Here is a 22,181-nt window from a genome sequence, read left to right as displayed (position 1 = left end):
AATTTATAAACTCAATGGCAATTCTATTTCGGATTTTTATCATGTTATATTTTTCACACTTGCTCATATTTTAATTGTGATTTTATTTGTTGTACACCGCCCTGAGAGCTTTCTGCTATAGGGCGGTCTAGAAATGTAATTAAATAAATAAAATAAATAAAATAAATAAATAAATAGGGCTTTAGTTAGTTTTTGAATCCTGAAGCAAAAATCCTGTATGGAAGGTGAGTATTTCTCCATAGTGTTGAATGAGCAAAAGAACTGAGAATGAAAGAAAAAGAGTGCCTTACTTTAAGTACTTTTTAAAGTTTATGGCACAGGAAGGATTCAAGCTTTAGATTAGTGAATGGCATTGGAACTATATGGAAACCTAGTAGAATATTCACTAATAGGCAAAAAACCTTGCGGTTTAAGAATGTACCTATAGCCCACAAATATTTCTATCAAACTTTAAAAAGCAGGGAAATTGGGCAGCTATAGTGAATGCATCAGGGGATCAGGAGACCTGACCTCCTCTCTGAGATATTGTACTGCCCTACAAATTGGTCAAAATGCAAACACCATTTGGGTTGCTCTTTCACAGTCCAATCCACTTCCTGTGTAGCTTGGAAGAATTTGGTAATATGTGCCTCTGAGCATATGGTGAGCGGTGGCAACACCTGCCATCTCCAAAGATGGAGAATTATATTTTTGTATGTTTGTTGGTGTTCTTACTTTGCTTCTTTCCTGGGTTACTAATGTTTCTACAGAGAATCTACACTAGAAAATTTTATTTCCCTCATTATTCATCCTAGAAATCTGTGTCAAATTTATTTTTATCAATTTCAACGCCTTTTTATTGGTCAATGTCATATGATGGTGAAGACAGCCTTTTGTATTTCAAATTGTTGGTTATGTTCTATTTCTATTTTGGGTGCATTAACAGTTGAATCTGAAACTGCAGTTTGATGTAAAATCAGACTGATTACAATATGTTGCTACTTCAGCAATGACTCTAGCTGTTGGAAAAAAGAGGATGCATGTTTTCAACATGCTATGTTTAAACCACTTCATTTAAGGCAAGGTGGTCACGGTCAAAAACATAGAGCACACCTAGAATTTGCTAGAATATACTGTTTTATCTTGTGCAAATTGAGACACTCCTGAGGTCCACTGGAGACTATTCTGCAGAATAGCCAGTACCATTATTCCACAATTATGTTTGGAGTTTTTTAGTGTAAATTTTTCAAAGGTGTTGCTGTACTTCACATATTCACAGAAATAGAAACAAAAGAAAATGATTTCCTATAGGAAACTTCACTGAAATTGCAAAGTAAATCAGACATATTTAAAGTGACCATCTGAACTATATCAACTGTCTTAATATTGTCGCTCCCTCCCTGCTAAAACAAGATCACCACAGCACATGTCTTGTTTCTATTATTTGGGCTGATCGCAGGTGTTGCCACCACTCACCATATGCTCAGAGGCACATGTTACCAAATTCTTCCAATCTACAGAGCAAGTGGATTGGACTGTGAAAGACCAACTCAAATTGCGTTTGCATTTTGACAAATTTGTAGGACAGTACAATATCTCAGAGAGGAGTTCAGGTCTCCTGCTCCCCTGGTGCATCCACTATAGCTGCCCAATTTCCCTACTTTTTAAAGTTTGATAGAAATATCTGTGGGCTATAGGTACATTCTTAAACTGCAAGGTTCTTTGCCTGTTGGTGCATTTCCCTGCTTTTTAATCATGGAGGTAAGAAATGGGATCCTGTACAAGCTTGCTGAGAACGGATTGATCATTTGCCTGCTTATTGAGTTCAGTGGGATTTAGTCCCCCGCAATCATGCTTACGATAGGTGAAACTGACCACAGGGAGCAGGCAGGAGGAGGAGGGGAGGAGAAGGACAGGTTTAATCATTTGCATGTTTATTGAGTTCAGTGTGATTTACTTCTGTGCAATCATGTTTAGGATAGGTAAAACTGACCGGGGGGAGGGAGGGCTGGAGTGGGCAGGGGAGGAGGAAGAAGGAAGAGGGGGGAGGAGGAAGGGAGAGGAGAGGGGAAGGAGGAGGAAAGCAGGTTTGATCATTTGCATGTTTATTGAGTTCAATGGTATTTATTTCCATGCAATCATGCTTTAGATAGATAAAACTGACCATGGGGAGGAGGACGGGGAGGGGGGAGGAGCACTGGGATGGGGGAGGAGGAGGAAGGAGGGAATTGGAAGGGAATGGGGAGGGGCAAAGGAAGAGGGAAGGGAGGGGCAAAAGGGAGGGGATAGGAGGGAGAAGGGAGGGTGGGTTTGATCTAGGGTTGCCAGGCTCAGGGCCTGAGAATGATTCTGTATCTTTAAGAGAAGAGAAAATTCAGCCCAGTACAGGTTTTCTTGCTACACTGTAATGGGAAAAACCACAAGGTGAAATTCTCTCTTCCTCCTGCACAACTTTTAAAAATATAGAAGACCTCTTGGAGGCTGGGCCTGGCAATCCTAGATTGATCATTTGCATACTTTTTGAGTTCAATGGGATTTATTTCTGTGCAATCATGTTTGAAAATGGAAATGGACTGCCTTCAAGTCAACCGAACTTATGGCGCCCCTTTGAATAAGGTTTTCATGGTAAATGGTATCCAGAGGTGGTTTCACCATTGCCTTCCTCTGAGGCTGAGAGGCAGTGACTGGCCCAAGGTCACCCAGTCAGCTTCATGGCTGTGTGGGGATTCGAACCCTGGTCTCCCAGGTCATAGTCCAACACTGACCAGGGGGAGCGGGAGCGGAGGAGATTTGGTGGGTGGGCACTGGGCAAAGGGGAAAATCCTTTCCTTTCCAAAAGGAAAACATTGTGAACAGTATCATTGCTTTTCAGTGTTCTCCCCACCTTTTTATTCTACAGCAGGCACATGTAGCCTCCCACCCAAATTTAAACCAAAGCTGCTCCTGGCCACATCCACACCAGGCTTTTATTTCACTTTGGAGAGTCATGGCTTCTCATAAAGAATCCTGGGAAGTGTAGTTAATGAAGGGTGCTGAGAGTTGCTAGGAGATGCCCTGTTCCCCTCACAGACCTTCAATCAGAGTGGCTGACTGTTAAACCAGTCTGGCTGCTGGAGCTCTGTCAGTGGAATAGGAGTCCCCTCTCAGCACCCTTCACAAACTACACTTCCCAGGATTCTCTGAGAGAAGCCATGACTGTCTCAAGTGAAATCAAAGTCTGGTGTGGGTGTGGCCCCCTGATTAGCCAAGCCCAGCAGCTGTGAGGCTTTTAGAACACTGACAGTTGGTTCTTACTGAGCATGCCCACCCTTATCATTGGCTTCCAGCCAATATTTCTTAAATTAAAAATCAGCGAGGCATTTTTTAAACTTTTAAACTGCAGAAGATGAAGGTCATAGTATGGGGCAAGGTCAGAGTATGGGGCAAGGTCAGTATTAGGATTACAGGTACTCTGTGAACATGGCTGATTTTTTTAATGAATTTCAACAGATTATGAGAACTCTGAGAGAAAAAAGTCCAAAAGGGCTCTGGGTTTTTCCCCTCTCTTTTTAGACTTTGAACTCTCTGTTCTCTCTGACTGTTTTGTGTATCGCCATGCAAATCGAGAGGGTTGTTAAGCAAGCGTTTCTTCATTCAGGACTATAAGTTTTGTAAGGTTTTGTTTTGAAATGAGCTTATGGGAAGCATCAGAATGGCATGGGGGTATTTTCAATTTAACATTGCGGAATGTGAAAAATGCACGCTGGCTAAAGTATACAGCCACTCTCGTGGTTGTATATTAAGCTATATTTAAGGACTGGGGTTAGGACAGTATAGCTCTCCTGCACCATAATATTGCAGTGTTAGTTTGCCTTGCCTTTTAAGTAATTAGGTAAAGCAGTTTATATGAAGGACTCTGACTAATTACATATACTTAATATAAGTAGTATTTCTCTTCCTGAACCCACAGTAATCCTGATCTCTGTCATAATACTGCTCTCAGTAGTGGAAGGGGGGAAAAATGAGGAAGGGGTTATGGAACTTGGAAAGAATTCCATAACAAGGTACAAGAAATGAAAAAAGAAATTGTTTTTTGTTCATAAATGGCATGTCTGTGCTTTTTGGGTTTTTTTTAAAAAAAACATTTTGGGCTCAGAACTTTGCAAAGAAGGTACACATTCTTTGTTTCCAAGCTTTTGCTACTCTGCAACTGATTATGGGAACTGAGCAAGACACATTCTGTTATTGTTTCCCATGATGGTAAAGTGGTAATTAAAAGGATCATAAGAGACAGTTCTCCCATGCCATCAATGTGTATGTTCTCCACTCCCTTTTCCTGTGATAAATACTATAAGATTCAGCCCCATGCATCTGTAGAGCCTTTCATAAAATATCTAAGATTTTGGCTTTTGCCTGCCTGATTATCGTATGTCACATATGTCTTTAGAGCAGTGGTTCCCAACCTTTATGAGCATGGGACCCCCTTTATAAGCTGGAAAAAAATTGTGACCCCCTCCCCCCAGGGAGGCAGGCTGGCTGCCAGGAAGGAAGGGGGAAAGCAGCCTTTTTTTTTGCAGACTTGCTTCTTTTTGCTTCACAAAAAGCCCTCTCCTCTCATTCTAAAGCAAGGGCGTTGCCAGTAGCGGCTGTGCAAGGAGACAGGAATCAGTGACAGTAATCCCCTCTTATTCCTGGTAGCTCCACCCTCAGCCTCCTCTGGCATCTGTCATGTATTTTATAGGCAGATGCCTGCCCTTAGTGGTCCTGAAAGACGCTCTGGCGCTTCAGCAAAAGGCCTCCCCTCTCGTTTGGAGCATGGGGGAAGTGTCATCTACAGCGGCAGTGGAAAGCAGACAGTGTCGAGGGAGTGAAGATTTTTTAAAAAAATTAATAAATAATTCATTTCTTTACTGTTCACGGCCCCCTCTGGATTACTTTGCGGCCCCCCTGGGGGTCCTGGCCCCCAGGTTGGGAATCACTGATTTAGAGTGTGGAGACTAGGAATGGGAGTATCTGTCAATCTCAATTTCTCATTTTTCCAATCTTATATTTAGCACTGCAGCAATTTACACTTTTTAAAAAAATAAATCCTTGTGAAAATCTTCAGCATCTTACTGTGAATTTTTCCCCCAAAACACATTTTTGCATGCAGTTTCTATCTAGTTTTGAGCACATTTCTTCAAGTAAATTCTCCTAATATAATGCATTTTTGTATGCTATTTTCATGAACATATTCATTTTCATGCACACTTTCCTCTAATATGTATTCAATATACTATAATATATAATACACAGCATCACAAAATTTAGGTATGTGCAAATTTTGAAGGATGGCTGTGTTTTGGTTCTCATATTGTTTTGGAAAGTTCAAAATTTATAGGTTTGACTTTATATGCGAACTGAACCAAATTTCTCCTCCATCCCTAGTGGAGACTGATGACATGTTTCATGCTATCACACATATATAGAATTCTTTACATCTTCATGGGGACTTTGAACCCTCTTCCTATCAGAAAGCCATGACACTTTCCATCTGTATCTCTCAAGATATTACAACATTGTATCAGAAGGCAAGCAATAAATATCGCAATTACTTAGGCAATTGTAGGTTGCTTTTTGTTTATGAATAACTTCAGGAAGACTTGAACAATGAAACAACGAACAATGCGGACATATTCTGGGAGTAGGAATGGTTCAGCATACAGTAAAAACATGTGCAAGCAATACACTAATTTCTATACTTCAGCTATTTTGTTTTGGCTCAATTTCAAGTTGCTTGTGAGCAGTACTCACAGAAGAAGAAGAAGCCAGTATGGTGTAGTGGTTAGAGTGTTGTATTAGGATCTGGAGACCAAAGTTCAAGTCCTTACTTCAGCCATGAAGCTGACAGGGTGACCTTGGGCCAGTCACTGCCTCTCAGCCTAACCTACCTCAATGGTTGTTGTGGGAATTATGCGAGGAGGAGAGAACTACTTACACCACCTTGAGCTCCTTGGAGAAAAGGCGCAATATTATTATTATTATTATTATTATTATTAATATAATAATTATAATAATAATAATAATAATGATGATGATGATGATGATGATGATGATGATGATGATGATGATGATGATGGAAAGAATTAAAGTTTACTGTTATATCAGCCCAATGTGTTTTGGCTTGAATAGGCCTTCTTCAGGGGCTTATCTCATTTCTTTATAGGCTGCTCAAAAAGTATCCATTTCAAAGACCTTACAGGACAAAATTCCCAATGAGCCTATAGCAAACACCAAATAATAATAATAATAATAATAATATACCACCCTTCCAAACGGAGCCCGGTGATGCAAACAGATAATAAAGCACTAAAAAAACCTAAAAAACAAAACACCTTAAAAATATCTTTAAAAACAATCCCAATATAGATGCAGATACATATATATATACTTAGTTTGGTTGCTAGTGTATAATTTTGGAGTTGGCTGTAGGATCACTAGATAACACTGAACCCACACACACACTTTCCCCCCAATCTTCACTGTCACAGAGTAGGCTCAAGAATCTTCCACTCAGATTACTCTGTTGCTTCCTGGCCAATAAAACCAAGACCAGCCTGGCATGCTGGAGCAGCCCTAAGTATGTCATGGCAGCCATGAAGTCCTGAACTGCCACAAATATGGTGGCCTCGACATGGTATTAAGCCTCGGAGTCCTCTTCATTCCCTCTGAAACTACCTCTATCAGATCAGGCAGGAAGACTGCTGGGCAGCAGAGTGGTCAGACTCCTCTATCTGTCAGCAAACACCCCTATCTGTCATGCTAACCCAACACAAGATATGAACACAAGGCTAGTACTCAGCCAGACAGAAAGCCTGGAGAAGGAGATGGGTTTCCTATAGACCAATGGTTCCTACTCCTTATGAGTATGTGACCCCCTTTGTATGCTCAAAAAAAAATTGTGAGCCCCCCCTATGCTAATTCTAATTTTAGTCTCTGTTAATTGAAAAAATGGTGAGTGGCAAAATCATATCTCCGACTATCCCTTCCCATTAATAGCTCCCTGCAGACAGGGAGGTGTTGCTTTCTTTTCTTAATGCAAAGATCCAAACAAATTGGTATCCCTCTCCCCCCATAGTCTGAAGATGTACAGTCCTGTCTCCCAACACCAGTGGGTTACAGTGTTGGACTAAGAACCAGGTTCAAATCCCCACCCAGCCTTGAAGCTCACTGGGTGATCTTGGACCAAACATAGTCTCTCAGCCTGACCTATCTCACATAGTCTGTGTAAGGATAAAATGGAAAGGGGGGGGGACCATGTGCACCACCTTGAGCAACTTGGAGGAAAGGTGGGATATAAATGCAATAATAATTAAACAAACAAATAAATTTCTGCTGCAGTACCAGGATCGCAGCCTCAGCCAACCTCCTGAGTTTTTTTTAAAAAAAATAATAATCAAGAAGCAGCAATGTGTTGGTGATAGGAATGCTAGACTGTGCACAGCAGACAACAAGGTGCACAGACTGAGGATGGAGGTTAGTGCTTTTAGGCCTTGAGATGATCATCAGAACTGATGACTTGGTTAGTGTGCACTTGGGGAATGAAAGCGGAGGAGAAGACCGATCAGCGCAAGCACACACACACAAACACACCTGCCCCTACTCCAAGCATGCATGTATTCAGGCATGTGGGGGGGAGCCGTTAACTGTTACAGCATTTTGGAGAAAGAGACTGGGGGACGGAGTATAGGGGGAAGAAAGGAGAGACACTGGCACACACACTTAGCCACAGAGATGGGGGGGCGAGCAAGTCCTGTGCTTCCTCACTGCTTCTTGGCTGTCTAGGCTGAAGGCGAGATCTGGGCAGCCTCGCAAATAAGAATAATTTTTAAAAGGAGGTGCAGCGAAGCAGGAGCCAAGAAAGGCAGGCAGGCCTGCTGCCAGGAAGAAAGGGGGAAAACAGCCTTTCTTTGCAGCCTTGCTTCTTTTTACTTCACAAAAAGCCCTCTCCTCTCGTTCTGAGCAAAGGAATCATCAGGAGTGGCAGTGCGAGGAGACGGGAGTCAACGATAGTAATCCCATTTTCTTCCTGGTAGCTTCGCCCTCAGCCTCCTTTGGCATCTGCCACATGTTTTATAGGCAGACGTCTGCCCTTGGTGCACCTGAAAGATACTCTGCCACTTCAGCAAAAGTCCTCCCCTCTTGTTTGAAGCAAGGGGGAGGTGTCGTCTACAGTGGCAGTGGGGAGTAGACAGCATGCAGGAAGACTGTTTAGAAAATAATAATTCATTTCTCTACAGTTCATGCCCCCCCCCAGATTACTTTGCGGCTCCCTTGGAGGACACGGTCCCCAGGTTGGGAACCACTACTATGGATCACAGTGACCTGTCCCTTGCTCCCTGACTCTTGAGTCTTTCCCAGAGCTTGGAAAAGTTACTTTTTTGAACTACAACTCCCATCAGCCCTAGCCAGCATGGCCACTGGATTGGGCTGATAGGAGTTGTAGTTCAAAAAAGTAACTTTTCCAAGCTTTGGTCTGTCCTGATGCTGAAAATTTTATTTTCACAGACGAATTGTTAACCCCTATCTCCCTGTTCTACTTTTTCTTCTTTTTTCCTATTTGAAATAAATAAAACACTATTAACCTTAAATCTTACAACTTAACAGAAAACAACACAGTAAATCTATACATTAATTTTACAAGCTACCAGAAGACTGTAGCCAAAGATCTGACTGGTTATTTCAAAATAATCAAAAAGAGGCTTGAGATAATTGAGATAATGGATATTTTCTTGCCTTATCTGCAGTCTGAGGATGAAACAAACTCCATGGGCTATACTTCAGCTATCTATTGCACTCAACTGTGCTGGTAGCAGTACAGTTACATACATGAGTTATACTCTCATCTTAAACTTATTACTCATTGTTCATTTGACTGGACTGGATTCACTACTGAAAATCAAATCCCACTGAAATCTGGATATATTACAATCATGTTCTTTAGAATCAACTGCTAATTTGTTCAGATTTATGGTTTTACTACTTACTCTAACTCATATTGGGCTGCCTCCTCTGGGACATCCAGTTTCTTCTTCCTGAGCAATGCCATCATTTTGTCAACGTCCCTCTGTAATTCTTGAAGGCTTTTGTCCAGGGTCTTATTTGGGGTTCCAAGTGTCTCATTAATTTTTAAAGCAGTTTCATTTGCAGCTGCAGAAAAGGTGGTAAAGTATATATGTTAACAAAGAGAGGAAGGGCAAAGGGCAAACAGGAATGAAAGCGAAATGGAAGCAGGGATTAACAGGGAACGAATATGCATTTAATAGTTACACTAGAGCCATATTCAGGCATGGCTCAAAACCTTCATATGATGAGGGAGAGTGGGGATGAGCACACTAGCTCCCCCCGCCACCATCACCACCCACAAGTTGGAGGGATAACTTTAGAAGTGGAGACTTTGCTCTGTAGACTCCCTGTGTGATTTAGAATCCTGATTTTCTAGGGATCCAGGGAGCCATTATGAATAGAGAAGGATCCCTGCTTCAGAAGTTATCCTTTCAAACTGTGGAGAGTGACAAAGGGGGAACAGCTAGGCAGGGCCGGCACCAGCCTGCCCTGTGCCCTGGCACCTGCACGCATGTCCCACCTACTTGCCTACCTAGTTGGCAGGCGGGTGGGTTGGGGGGCAAACAGGTGGGGGCAGGTGAATGGGCGGGGGATGGGCGAGACAGCGGGTGAGCGAGTGAGCGAGTGGGCGGGGGTGAGTGGGCAGGCAGGGGGAGGGCAAGCAGGCAGGTGAGCGAGCAAGCGAGCAGGCAAGCAAGAGGGTGGGAGAAGACCAGCGGGTAATCAAGTGGGCGGGGGGAAGGCCAATAGCCAAGTGAGCGAGAGGGTGGGGAGAGGGAGAGTGAATGGGTGCAGGCAGGCTGGTGAGCGGGCGAGCAGCTCCCTCCCTGCGAGCCGTGGCAGGGTTCCTGCTGCAGAAGGGGAGCACTGTTCCCCCACCCTAACAAGGGGCTGTTCAGGGGGCCCCGTGGGTCACGGGGCCCTTGGCAAGGGCCTCACCTTGCTGCCCTTTGGCACTGGCCCTGGAGCTAGGCTGTGGGCACATTAGTGGCTTCAAAAGCAGCCAGAATTATTTTTCTGGCAGAGTTCTGAAGCAACACTGCCCTCTACTGGTCACTCCTCCCTTCCCCATTGCTGCCTTCAGACCTTTCAGGACTGTCCACAGCCAAGTGTTTTATTTATTTATGAGATTTATATCCCGCCCTTTCTCCCAGTAGGAGCCCTGGGTGGCAAAAGTGTTGAGCCAATCATTGTCTCCGCCTGTGCCTCCAGCAAAGCATTTCCATTGGCCACATCTGGAAAACAAAAGGGTTGATCTACCAATCAGTTGCAAAACCAACCTGAAGCTGATTTTTTTAAAAAAGAAAACACACTGGAGCGGATCTGACAAGGCTTTAAGAGTAAAAAGGGGTGGAGTTTGACTAGCGTCATCTGCCCCTGTTTTGAGAAAAGAGGAAGAGATGCACTGGAACAGGCACAACAGTAAGTGTGTCTCTGCCCCTAGTGTGCTCAATCGTGCTTTCCTATACTGTGCACAGGACTTAGAATACCTGAATCAGACCTTAAGTAAGCTTAGTTACAGTAGGATATGTAGACCAGGCTGCTGTGCTAAAGGCTTTATATAAAAGCTGGGTTTTGAGGAAGGATTTGAAGGAAATAAAGAGTTAAATGACTGGCTCAGGGCAATATAAATTGTGACAATTTGAAGGGCAAGGAAATATTATAAAGAAAGGTTTGGGGTTATTGAAAAAGGTTGTTAAATGCTATTCTTAATTAGCGGTAGATTGAAAAATAATTGTTTGGAGACTGATCAATGATCTTACGGCAGAGTAAGAGGTCAACACTATACATTAAACATTCATCACTGTTTGGTTAGCACACTACAATATTTAAATTCAGTTAGCCTGAACTTAGGACTTGCTGAACCAAATAAGTCTGTGCAATGGTGTACACCAGTTTATACTTCAGAGTAAATTCACAAAAAGGATGCTAGTATAATAGCACATGAGCATAAAAAAATCTGAATTTATTAGTATCCAGTTTCTATGAATGTCACAGAACTTACATTCAAAATGAAGTTACACTCAAAACATTAAGCATGTAAAACACAACATTCTAGGTTGCCTTACACCAAGTCATACTTTGTCTATCTAGCCCAAAATTGTTTACTCTGATTGGCAGCACCTCTCCAGGGTTTTAAGCAAAAGTCTTTCCCATTAACTGCTGACTGGTTTCTTTAACTGGAGTTTCCAGTGAACCTGGAACCTTCTGCATGCATAGCATATTTTCAGCCACACAGCTATGGTCCCTCTCAATGCTATTAATGGGAGCGTCTTTCATATAATGGTCAAGATCCAGCCAACGTTAAGCACTCAAAGTTAAGTCCCATTGATTTCAGTGACTTAAAAGCAGGTGTCCAGATGACTTCCCTAATAATAATAGTTTGGCTATTGCCTAGCATTGGTCAGTGAGGCAGGGGTGCTCACCTGGCCTCCCATCTTCTGCATTGCTGCTAAGGTGGTGGTGAGCTGCAAATACTCTGGCACAGCTAATCTGGCATGCCCACCAAAGTGTTTGCATAGTGTCGACCTTACTGCTGTCTCACCCCTCCCCTTGGTATGCAGCAGTGATGCAGGCAATGGGAGGTCAGGTAAGTGGCCCTGCCTTAATGACTGCTACTGCTGTTGCCATAAAGCAATATACTCAAATATTAAACTTTAATAGTCATATAATCAGCATTTTAATTAATCTTATCAACTAAGAAACATTTAATTTATTTTATAAATGGTGTTTGTTTACCAAGCATGTGAGACAAGAGCTTTATTCTTAATAATTCAAACTCAACAACTGTGTAAGGTAAATGGAATTTAAGTCTGCATTTATTTAAGATATCCTTTGAAAAGGTGCAATCCATAACCTTTTTTGTTGTTAGGTGCCTTCAAGTTGATTACGACTTATGGCGACCCTATGAATCAGTGACCTCCAGTAGCATCTGTCATGAACCACCCTGTTCAGATCTTGTAAGTTCAGGCCTGTGGCTTCCGTTATGGAATCAATCCATCTCTTGTTTGGCCTTCCTCTTTTTCTACTCCCTTCTGTTTTCCCCAGCATTATTGTGTTTTCTAGTGAATCATGTCTTCTCATGATGTGTCCAAAGTATGATAACCTCAGTTTCATCATTTTAGCTTCTAATGATAGTTCTGGTTTAATTTGTTCTAACACGCAATTATTTGTCTTTTTTGCAGTCTGTGGTATGCGGAAAGCATTCCTCCAACACCACATTTCAAATGAGTTGATTTTTCTCTTATCCACTTTTTTTACTGTCCAACTTTCACATCCATACATAGAGATCAGAAATACCATGGTCTGAATGATCCTCACTTTAGTTTTCAGGGATACATCATTGCATTTGAGGACCTTTTCTAGTTCTCTCATAGCTACCCTCCCCAGTCCTAGCCACCTTCTGATTTCTTCACTATTGTCTCCATTTTGGTTAATGATTGTGCCAAAGTATTGATAATCCATGACAAGTTCAATGTCCTCATTGTCAACTATAAAGCTACATAAATCTTCTGTTGTCTTTTATTTATTTTTTTATTTATATACCGCCCCATAGCCGAAGCTCTCTGGGCGGTTTACAGTAACTAAAAACATTAAAAACAAATATACAAATTTAAAACACATCTTTTAAAAACAATTTAAAACACAATTTAAAAAATTTAAAACAATTTAAAAACACATGCTAAAATGCCTGGGAGAAGACTTTAGTCTTCTTGATGTTCAGCTGTAGTCCTGCTTTTGTGCTTTCTTCTTTAACTTTCATCAGCATTCGTTTCAAATCATTACTGGTTTCTGCTAGTAGTATGTTATCCTCTGCGTATCTTAAAATTATTGATATTTCTCCCTCCAATTTTCACACCTCCATCTTGGTCCAATCCTGCTTTCTGTATGATATGTTCTACGTATAGGTTAAACAAATAGGGTGATAAAATACACCCCTGTCTCACACCCTTTCCGATGGGGAACCAATCGGTTTCGCTATATCCTTTCCTTCCAGTAGTCTCTTGTCCAGAGTATAGGTTGCACATCAGGACAATCATATCCTGTGGCACCCCCATTTCTTTTAAAGCATTCCATAGTTTTCCATGATCTACACAGTCAAAGGCTTTGCTGTAATCTATAAAGCACAGGGTGATTTTCTTCTGAAATTCCTTGGTCTGTTCCATTATCCAACGTATGTTTGAGATATGTTTAGTTACTGTAAACTACCCAGAGAGCTTCGGCTATGGGGCGGTATACAAAAACAATAAATAAACAAATAAATAAATAAAATATGGTCTCTGGTGCCTCTTCCCTTTCTAAATCCAGCTTGGATGTCTGGCATTTCTCGCTCCATATATGGTAAGAGTCTTTGTTGTAGAATCGTGAGCATTACTTTACTTGCATGGGATATTAAGGCAATAGTTCAATAACTACTGCATTTCCTGTGATCTCCTTTCTTTGGAATTGGGATATATATTGAACGCTTCCAGTCTATGGGCCATTGTTTAGTTTTCCATATTTCTTGACAATTGTTTGTCAAAATTTGGACAGATTCAGTCTCAGTAACTTGTAGCAACTCTATTGGTATGCCATCTGTTCCTGGTGATTTGTTTCTTCCAAGTATTTAAGAGGAGCCTTCACCTCACATTCTAAAATTTCTGGTTCTTCATCATACGGTTCCTCCGTGAATGAATCTGTCATCGTTGCATCTCTTTTATAGAGTTCTTCAGTGTATTGCTTCCATATTCCCTTTATTTCATCTCGGTCAGTCAGTGTGTTCCCCTGTTGATTATTCAACATCCCTACTCTTGGTTTAAATTTCCCTTTCATTGCTCTAATCTTTTGGAATAGGGCTCTTGTTCTTCCCTTTTTGTTGTCCTCTTCTATTTCTATACAGTAACTATTGTAATAGTTCTCTTTGTCCCTATGTACTAGTTGCTGTATTGTTGCATTTAGGGTTCTGACCGTGTTTCTATATCCTTTTGCTTTTGCTTTCCTTCTCTCTTTAACCATTTTAACAGTTTCGTCAGTCATCCCTTGAGGTTTTTCTCTCTTTTTAACCAGAGTTATTGTCTTTTTGCATTCTTCCCTGATAATGTCTCTGACTTCACTCCATAGTTCTTCTGGTTCTCTGTCAACTAAGTTTAAAGCCTCAAATCTGTTCCTTATTTGATCTTTCTATTCTTCTTGGATGTTATTTAAATTGTATTTTGGCATTATGATTGTTTTGTTGTTCTTCTTTAGCTTTATTCTGATTTTCGATACGACCAGTTCATGATCTGTACTGCAGTCTGCTCCTGGTCTTGTTTAGTTATGCCCCCTCTAGGATGCACACATTAACATGGTGGGGGGCATAACTTTTTAATGTTACTTTAAAAACTTGTTAGCTTTCTGTCAGAATTTATACATTTTAAACCATGCTTTAGATGTAGAGATGCCACATATGAAAATGTTCATAAAATTTATGTAGAATGCATTGTGTTAATGACACTGGAGTCACAATTTTTTAAATAAATGGACTAAATAATGATTTCATCATCATTATCATCATAGCCCTCTACAGCTGTAGCAAAGATATAAGGGTATATATAAACAGAAGAAAGACTATGTAGCTCACAGATAAAAATATTAGGAACTAGGAAAGACATAGAATGTAACATAGAATTTATCACATTGGTGTTCTACAGCACTTGTCCTGATCTAACTAATGGGCATTCCAATATTGCTCACTGGATGAAGAATCACATGCCTGAACAAGGGCCACACGCGGGGTTTCCTCTCCTTAATTCATCTTTCAGGGTTGTATGCATGGAGCCTTCTTCAAAAAACATTAGATCTGTCGATCCATTTTTTAGAGGGGAAGGGGGTGACTTAATCTAGTCCCTTGCATTCCCCCATCCCATTGAACAGGTAAATGGTGCAATTAATGTTTTTTTTAAGAGGATTCAATTTGTGCAACTGTGGCTGCTATGCAGGCACAGAGGTGGATTGAAGCAGCAACTATTGCAGGCAGTTCTGATAATTTCATCTGAAAAAATGATCAATTAGGGACTGGAAGGAAGAGAAAAAGGAGGCTAGACTACAAAATCTCAATTCAAAGAATGGCCACAGGGCACCAAGCTTGCAGTAATGTGGCTGTTTTGCTCCCTTTTTGTTTATTAAACACAATGTTCTGCTATTTTCAGCACTCCCCAAAGTTGCTTGGTACCTTCCAGTTATGGCTTTCAACTGTACTTTGAAGTTTAGAACATCAAACACCTTGCAGGGGCATAGATAGCTAAGTCTCAGGGCATATGTACAGCTAGCAATCATTTGCAAACGCTAAGTAACAGATGTTCATGAACAGCAAGTAGTAATGCATTTTAGAGCCATGTTGAAAAATTAAAAATGTATTGTTAATGCACCATGCAGAATGCTAAAGCTACATGGGGCTTCTCCTCCGAAATGCAATTTTTACTGCCTTGAAAATAAACAATAGCAAAGCAGAGGTTCCCCATTAGCTAATTAATCATAATAGTTATTCTTCAAGAACCTGAACATTCCTGAAGAAACTCACTCAATTCTTCAGCTATTTTGTGTTCATAATCACCAACCTGCCAACAGTTGTAGCAAATGGCACCCCTTGGATTGCAGGAAGTCTCAATTATTTGGCTACAGTTTCCCCAGTTTTAACACATATGATGACCAGCATTTTAATCAACTGATTCCTTTCAGCTCATGAACTCTTGTTCAATGATTTGGGTTCTTATTCTGAAAAGATGTTGCTTTACATTCTTTGATAGGCTATTGGCATCCCCCTCCCTTCTCCAGTACCTTCTGCTGCCTGGAGGGTGCCCTTGATGAACTGTCCAAGCATCTTTGCTCTCTCATTAGTTGCCTGAGCATCCTGCCCAGTTTGCTCCCCATCTGCTGTCACCTTGGTCGCCTGGCGATACAGATTAAAGAAAAGTGTAATTAATGAATATGACAAGGAGATACTCCATCTGTCTGAACCTACTTGGAAACTTTACCTCAGGCAAAAGGCAATCAATGAATTATTGATCAGATATACTGGAAGTGACACACATTCTTCCCAAGTACACAATTACATTTTATTACTCCTTCTACCATTAAAGAGGCATCAGAGGCTTTATTCTTAGTTCCTGCAACACACAGTGGAACAGGATGCAAAGATATTCTGGATGACATTCTTCTTTCACAGCTATCATTCTTTAGCAAATGTAGGGCTCCATCCATGATGAAAGTACTGAAGTCCATTGAAATCATGACACATTTAGCATTTTATTAGGCACTTCAGTCCTACTGATTTCAGTGTAACTTGCAGAACATGAAAGTTACACTCCTGATCACACCTTCAATGGATACTTCCATTGTCTGCTTACATTCTGGTTATAGTTTTAATACGTTAGGTATGGATTGTATCCAACTAAGTTCTATTTAGAGCAGACGCATTGAAAAGAATGGACCCAAGGAAGTCATGCCCATTAACTTCAATGTCTAACGTAGGATGCAATCCTATGTTTTTATGAATTATGTATTCATGTATGTTCTTTCTATGTCACATCATAGAATGCATTCATATACACATGTATCTTCTTCCTTTATAACATAACTTTAATGCCTCCAATCAAGCTTTGAAATATACACTCTATCTTTTCTTTATAAACTTTTATAGTTTATTAAGGGATTTTATAGTTCTACAACATCATACTTTTAGATTTCTCAACTTCTTTGATGCCTTCAATGTAAATGTGAATTCTAAATGCTGTAAGTAAGGAATGAATGTTTAGCTTAGAACTCTGCTACCGGGAAAGAAGCAACAGGCAACTTTAACTTCATCACTAAACTTGTTATTTCAACATTACAAAACAAAAATGGCTGAAGATGCACTTCAGAGTCTACAATACTTAATCTCCTCAGAGCTACAAGGGAGAGCACCCAGCCTCGTCCCTGCAAGTATGACTACTGGAAGAACATCCCATGATCAACACATGCCCTATCACCAGTGTTACAGGGCTAACCTCTCTTTGACCATGTGTTGACAGCCTGTAGTCAAGATAACAAAAATGTGAAAGAAGGAAGCTTGAGCAACTGATTTCCTGATAGCTGGAGAAAAGAGTATAAAAGTCAGGGAAGAAGATGCTCTAGCAGTCAGAGCATCTATTTCTGGTAAATATACTCCTGAAGAAAGTGTGTGACTGGATCATCCATATCTCTCCAGAGTGAGAGGGAGGGAGTGCCCAAGACTTGTTCTGAGTCTCTCACTAGGCACAGTCATTCAACCAATCCCCCTGAAATGCAGTGTGTTCCTCTTGTTGTTATATGCCTTCAAGTCGATTACGACTTATGGCGACCCTATGAATCAGCGACCTCCAATCAACAAATAGCTGAGTTAAATCACTGACATCCTTCCCAGGTTCTCCTCACAGTATTCAAACAAACACTTCAACTTAATCAGTGTTGAGATCAGCTTAGATTTCTTCACCGCTAGGTGGCACACTTTGTATTAATATAAATCCTCACTTTCTGATTGACTAACGAAATTCCAATTTCTGCACAGTTTGGAGTCTTCACTAATAAAAGGAATAACAAACAACAGAGGTGTCAACTCAAGAGGATTTTACTGCCTACAAAATAAAGGTGTTTTTAATAACAAGACTTCTTTCCCACCTCTTCTAAATGAAGTTTGCTTGATAGGCTCTAAGTCATAACTGAGATTTGATTTGAATACAGGATTTTCTATGTCTTGCTGCATCTCGGCTGGATTACAAAGTGGAATAAACTGAAATGCTTTTACCTCTACAGGACAAGCAAATAGTAATACAAATCAAAAAAAGAAATTGGGGTAAAAGTAAACCCTTGTCTATTTTTTTCCCTTTGAGGCTTTATAAAAGCAATACTTGGGCAAAAATAAAAGGGTCATTTTGTGACAAATTTCCATTATTCATTCTATTTTCCTGGCTATTTAGGCAACTGCACAGAGGAAGAGAGAGATACAAAACAGCTGATGTCTGTCAATAAATGGGACCAACCTCTATCACAGTAGAAAATAAGCTTTCAGTGTACACTTAATCATAGGCAGAATGAGAAGGCAGCTAATATTGTGTCTAATCAGCTGTTTAAAGAAACCAAGAGACTATCCAACTCCTCTGTACTTAAACCTGGGCCAAAATTCATTGGGCCTGATCCAGATAGGGACCACAAAAGAAATAAAGCTTAAAGGCCTCCTTCCCCTGCCAGAGTCCTTGACTGGACCTCCACTAGCTATCTATTTTTAATTCTATTTTGTTTGCTGGTGTTTTGATGGATCATGTGAATAGTGAAGACCTGATGTTTTCGAAGTATTCCTTTGGTCCAAAAGCAACAATTATATACTTGGTCCTTTTTCAGATGTGCTTTCTTTTAATAAAAAATGTATTCTTGGCATAAGGTACATCTGAATATCATTTTCTATTTTATCATGACTAGTGGCAGTACCAGAGCCAAACATGATTAACAAAACAAAATTAATGGAGGATTAATCTCTTAATTGATCAATGTACCATTTAATAAAAAAATATTTTTTACACTAAGGGGCCATTCCTACACTAACAGAGTGTTGTGTAACATTCTCCCTGGAAGCAGGTCACGCTAGTATGGAAAGTATTCATACTATCACCCATTCCATATGCCTTCCTAGCCTTCTTCAGTTATTATAGGGCTGGTTCACACTGCAGCTGACTTCAGCTGAATTGCGGATTAAAGAGGAAGTCATCGCGATAGGGTTTAAAGGTTCTCACTTCTTACCTTATATGAGCCCTCAAACTGCTTTTTTCTGTTCATACTGAACGGAAAGGGTTAATCTTGCAGCTTCCTAATGAAGGTCAAAGTATGTCTTCCTCTGGTTACCTTGGCAACCAAACATGCTCAGTTTGTTCCAGAGTAAAAAAACAAAGGGAGGAGGAGGGAGTGGGCGGGGACTCACCAAAGCATCACTAACCGTCTACATGCCCTTAGAGACGCGAAGTACAGTTCTGTGAAATTATGTGAAATTCAGTTATGTGAAATTCAGATTTTTTGCTCCAATATGCATAATTTTACACTTGTTTATATTAAAATGGCAAATGCAATTCAATATAAACAAGTGTAAAATTATGCATATTGGAGCAAAAAATCTGGAATTCACATATACGCTCATGGGGTCTGAACTGGCGGTGACCAACCAGGAGAGAGACCTCGGGGTTGTAGTGGACAGCACGATGAAAATGTCGACCCAGTGTGCGGCAGCTGTGAAAAAGGGAAATTCCATGCTAGCAATAATTATGAAAGGTATTGAAAATAAAACAGCCGATATCATAATGCCGTTGTATAAATCTATGGTGCGGCCGCATTTGGAATACTGTGTACAGTTCTGGTTGCCTCATCTCAAAAAGGATATTATAGAGTTGGAAAAGGTTCAGAAGAGGGCAACCAGAATGATCAAGGGAATGGAGCGACTCCCTTACGAGGAAAGGTTGCAGCATTTGGGGCTTTTTAGTTTAGAGAAAAGGCGGGTCAGAGGAGACATGATAGAAGTGTATAAAATTATGCATGGCATTGAGAAAGTGGATAGAGAAAAGTTCTTCTCTCTCTCATAATACTAGAACTCGTGGACATTCAAAGAAGCTGAATGTTGGAAGATTCAGGACAGAAAAAAGGAAGTACTTCTTTACTCAGTGCATAGTTAAACTATGGAATTTGCTCCCACAAGATGCAGTAATGGCCACCAGCTTGGATGGCTTTAAAAGAAGATAAGACAAATTCATGGAGGACAGGGCTATCAATGGCTACTAGCCATGATGGCTGTGCTCTGCCACCCTAGTCGGAGGCAGCATGCTTCTGAGAACCAGTTGCCGGAAGCCTCAGGAGGGGAGAGTGTTCTTACACTAGGGTTTCCCCCAGGCTTCCCCCAGGCACCTGGTTGGCCACTGTGAGAACAGGATGCTGGACTAGATGGGCCACTGGCCTGATCCAGCAGACTCTTCTTATGTTCTTATGTTCCTTCCCTTTTCGGATTTAAAGTGAATTGATTTGCTTCACATTTAAAGGGGAAAGCAGCGAGACGCCTCCCCTTTGCCTCCAATGTCATGTGATCGCTACGAAATTAATAGGTATGCAGGGAGGCTTGATCTCAGATTAAACTGTCGTGTGAATGAGCCCTTTATCTCATTTGAGTAGTGGAGAGCAGGTGTATGTGTGCTGAACTCTGCCCTCTACCATTATCCTTGTCACCCTCCCTGGAGGGTGTACTTCTGTATTCATGGAGGTTCCCCACACCTTTTAGAACCCTGGACAATCAGAATTCTGAATACCATAGAGTGCCTCCATGAGACAAAGAGGCTTCCGACTTCATAAATTCACCTTCCAACTCATGGAGGGAGACAGTGAAAGCAACAGAGGTAGATATTAGCAAATTTGTACCAACACACTTCAGATGATGCTACTTGTGAAGGCATTTTTAACATCTGAAGAAGGCTCCTGTATACGCACATTACCAGGACATGGAGATGGAGTCCTTGGGAAGCGGTTCTGATAACATAAAAATGTGTTCCAAAACACAGTTCTTAAAACTGAATTGAGGATCTAGCCCTTTACCCATTGGACTCACCCTAGTCAAAAGCTCATCCATCTCTGTCACAAGGGTACCCAAGTTATTCTGGGCCAACTGAAGGAGTCTCTGTGGCGCTCGCTGAGGTGACAGTAAATGCTAAGGGAATAAAGTCAAACATTTTACATTATGATTTCAGAAATAATAAATACTGAATGAAATGTTTCTATTGACCTTAATTATTGTCACTGCAAAAACATAAAACACATTCATATAGGAGAACAAACAGTATATGCACAAGGCTCCATATAATCATTGGTCCACTGAAAATACTTATACCTATTCCTACAATCCATTTCCTTCCATCCAAGAGAACAAACATGAATTACTATGACATAGTTTACTTATTAACCCTCCTATTAATTTATTGTAATAATCAGTGGAGGCTGGTCCATTGGGGCTACTGGGCACAGCCATCCAATGGAGAATGTCAAGCAATTTTACACCCCCCCCCAAATCTCAAAGTGCAATGTTAAAGTGCCCACTGTTTCTTTACTAAGTAGGAGGATAGGGAGAGAACCAGAATAGGTGGGGGCCACACGAGTTTTCTCCTAGCAGAGAAGCAACTGTGATAGCAGGGAACCCTTCTAAACCAAAGTAAGACACTTTTCAGTCTAGGTAGGTGCTAATTATTTGTAAATTTGTAATGCGTAAGTGTCCACAGTAGTGCTGGAGGGAAGAGGATCAGAACAACCTGGCCTCACCCCTGTGACCACCATTAGCCATGTCCCTGTGGGCTGCTAACAGCCCTACCAGGTTCCAATGGACCTTTAGTGGCACCTACCCTTTGGAATTCCCTCCCCTTAAATATTAGACAGATGCTACCTCCTCTTTCTTCCTCTTTCAACAAGCCTCTTGAGTAGAGACCATATCCCAGTCTGCGTCTGTGTTGGAATTGTTTTTAATATGTTTTTAAACCTTTTTTAAAAAATAGATGTTTTAAACCCTTTTTTAAAAAAGATGTGTTCAACGCTTTTTAAAAAAAATGTTTTTAAAGATGTTTTGTTTCAATATATTTTAAAGTCTGTTTTTATGATGTCTTAAAGTGTTTTTAGTGCTTTTGTTTGCCACCCTGGGCTCTTACAGGAAGGGTGGGATATAAATCAAATAATAAATAAATAAAGGAAGGAAGGAAGGAAGGAAGGAAGGGCACCAGCCGCCACTGGTAATAACTATTTAACCACTGTGGCATGGTTAAAGTAATTACACCATTAATGCATATTTTCACCCCACAGATCTAAGTACAATCTCACATGCTGACAAAAACGTGTGTGCTGGCCTGTGTGTCAGAATATGAAATCTAAAGCTGGTGATGGTTTCAAGCATACCTTTAATTCCTGAGTTGTATTTTCAAAAGAATAAAGCATTTTATATGGTGGATGAAGTGGGCCACTGAGATTGACACTCAAAGCCATCTGGTTTAGCTGATCCAAGTCACGAAGTAGAACTCCAGTGCACTCATCATCACAAACTGTGGGAAAGGACAGTCAAGAATATTTATTCCTGCTAA

General features: G+C 40.8%; 1 protein-coding gene across 10 annotated transcripts in view; it reads right to left on the bottom strand.

The window, feature by feature from the left end:
• Positions 1–22,181, bottom strand: part of LAMA2 (laminin subunit alpha 2) — a 748,112-nt gene that overhangs the window by 161,522 nt on the left and 564,409 nt on the right. For all 10 annotated transcript variants that reach the window (XM_061623807.1, XM_061623808.1, XM_061623810.1 and 7 more), the window contains 4 exons: positions 22,000–22,142; positions 20,672–20,770; positions 15,859–15,970; positions 8,985–9,147 (listed from right to left, as the gene is read on the bottom strand). In XM_061623807.1, the coding sequence (XP_061479791.1) occupies positions 8,985–9,147; positions 15,859–15,970; positions 20,672–20,770; positions 22,000–22,142 (517 nt within the window). The remainder of the gene's footprint in view (positions 1–8,984; positions 9,148–15,858; positions 15,971–20,671; positions 20,771–21,999; positions 22,143–22,181) is intronic.

The sequence above is a fragment of the Rhineura floridana genome, chromosome 4 (assembly GCF_030035675.1).
Source record: "Rhineura floridana isolate rRhiFlo1 chromosome 4, rRhiFlo1.hap2, whole genome shotgun sequence".
NCBI classification, from domain to species: Eukaryota; Metazoa; Chordata; class Lepidosauria; order Squamata; family Rhineuridae; genus Rhineura; species Rhineura floridana.
The sequence above is the reverse complement of the archived record's forward strand: the minus strand, read 5'-3'. Positions and strand labels throughout refer to the sequence as shown.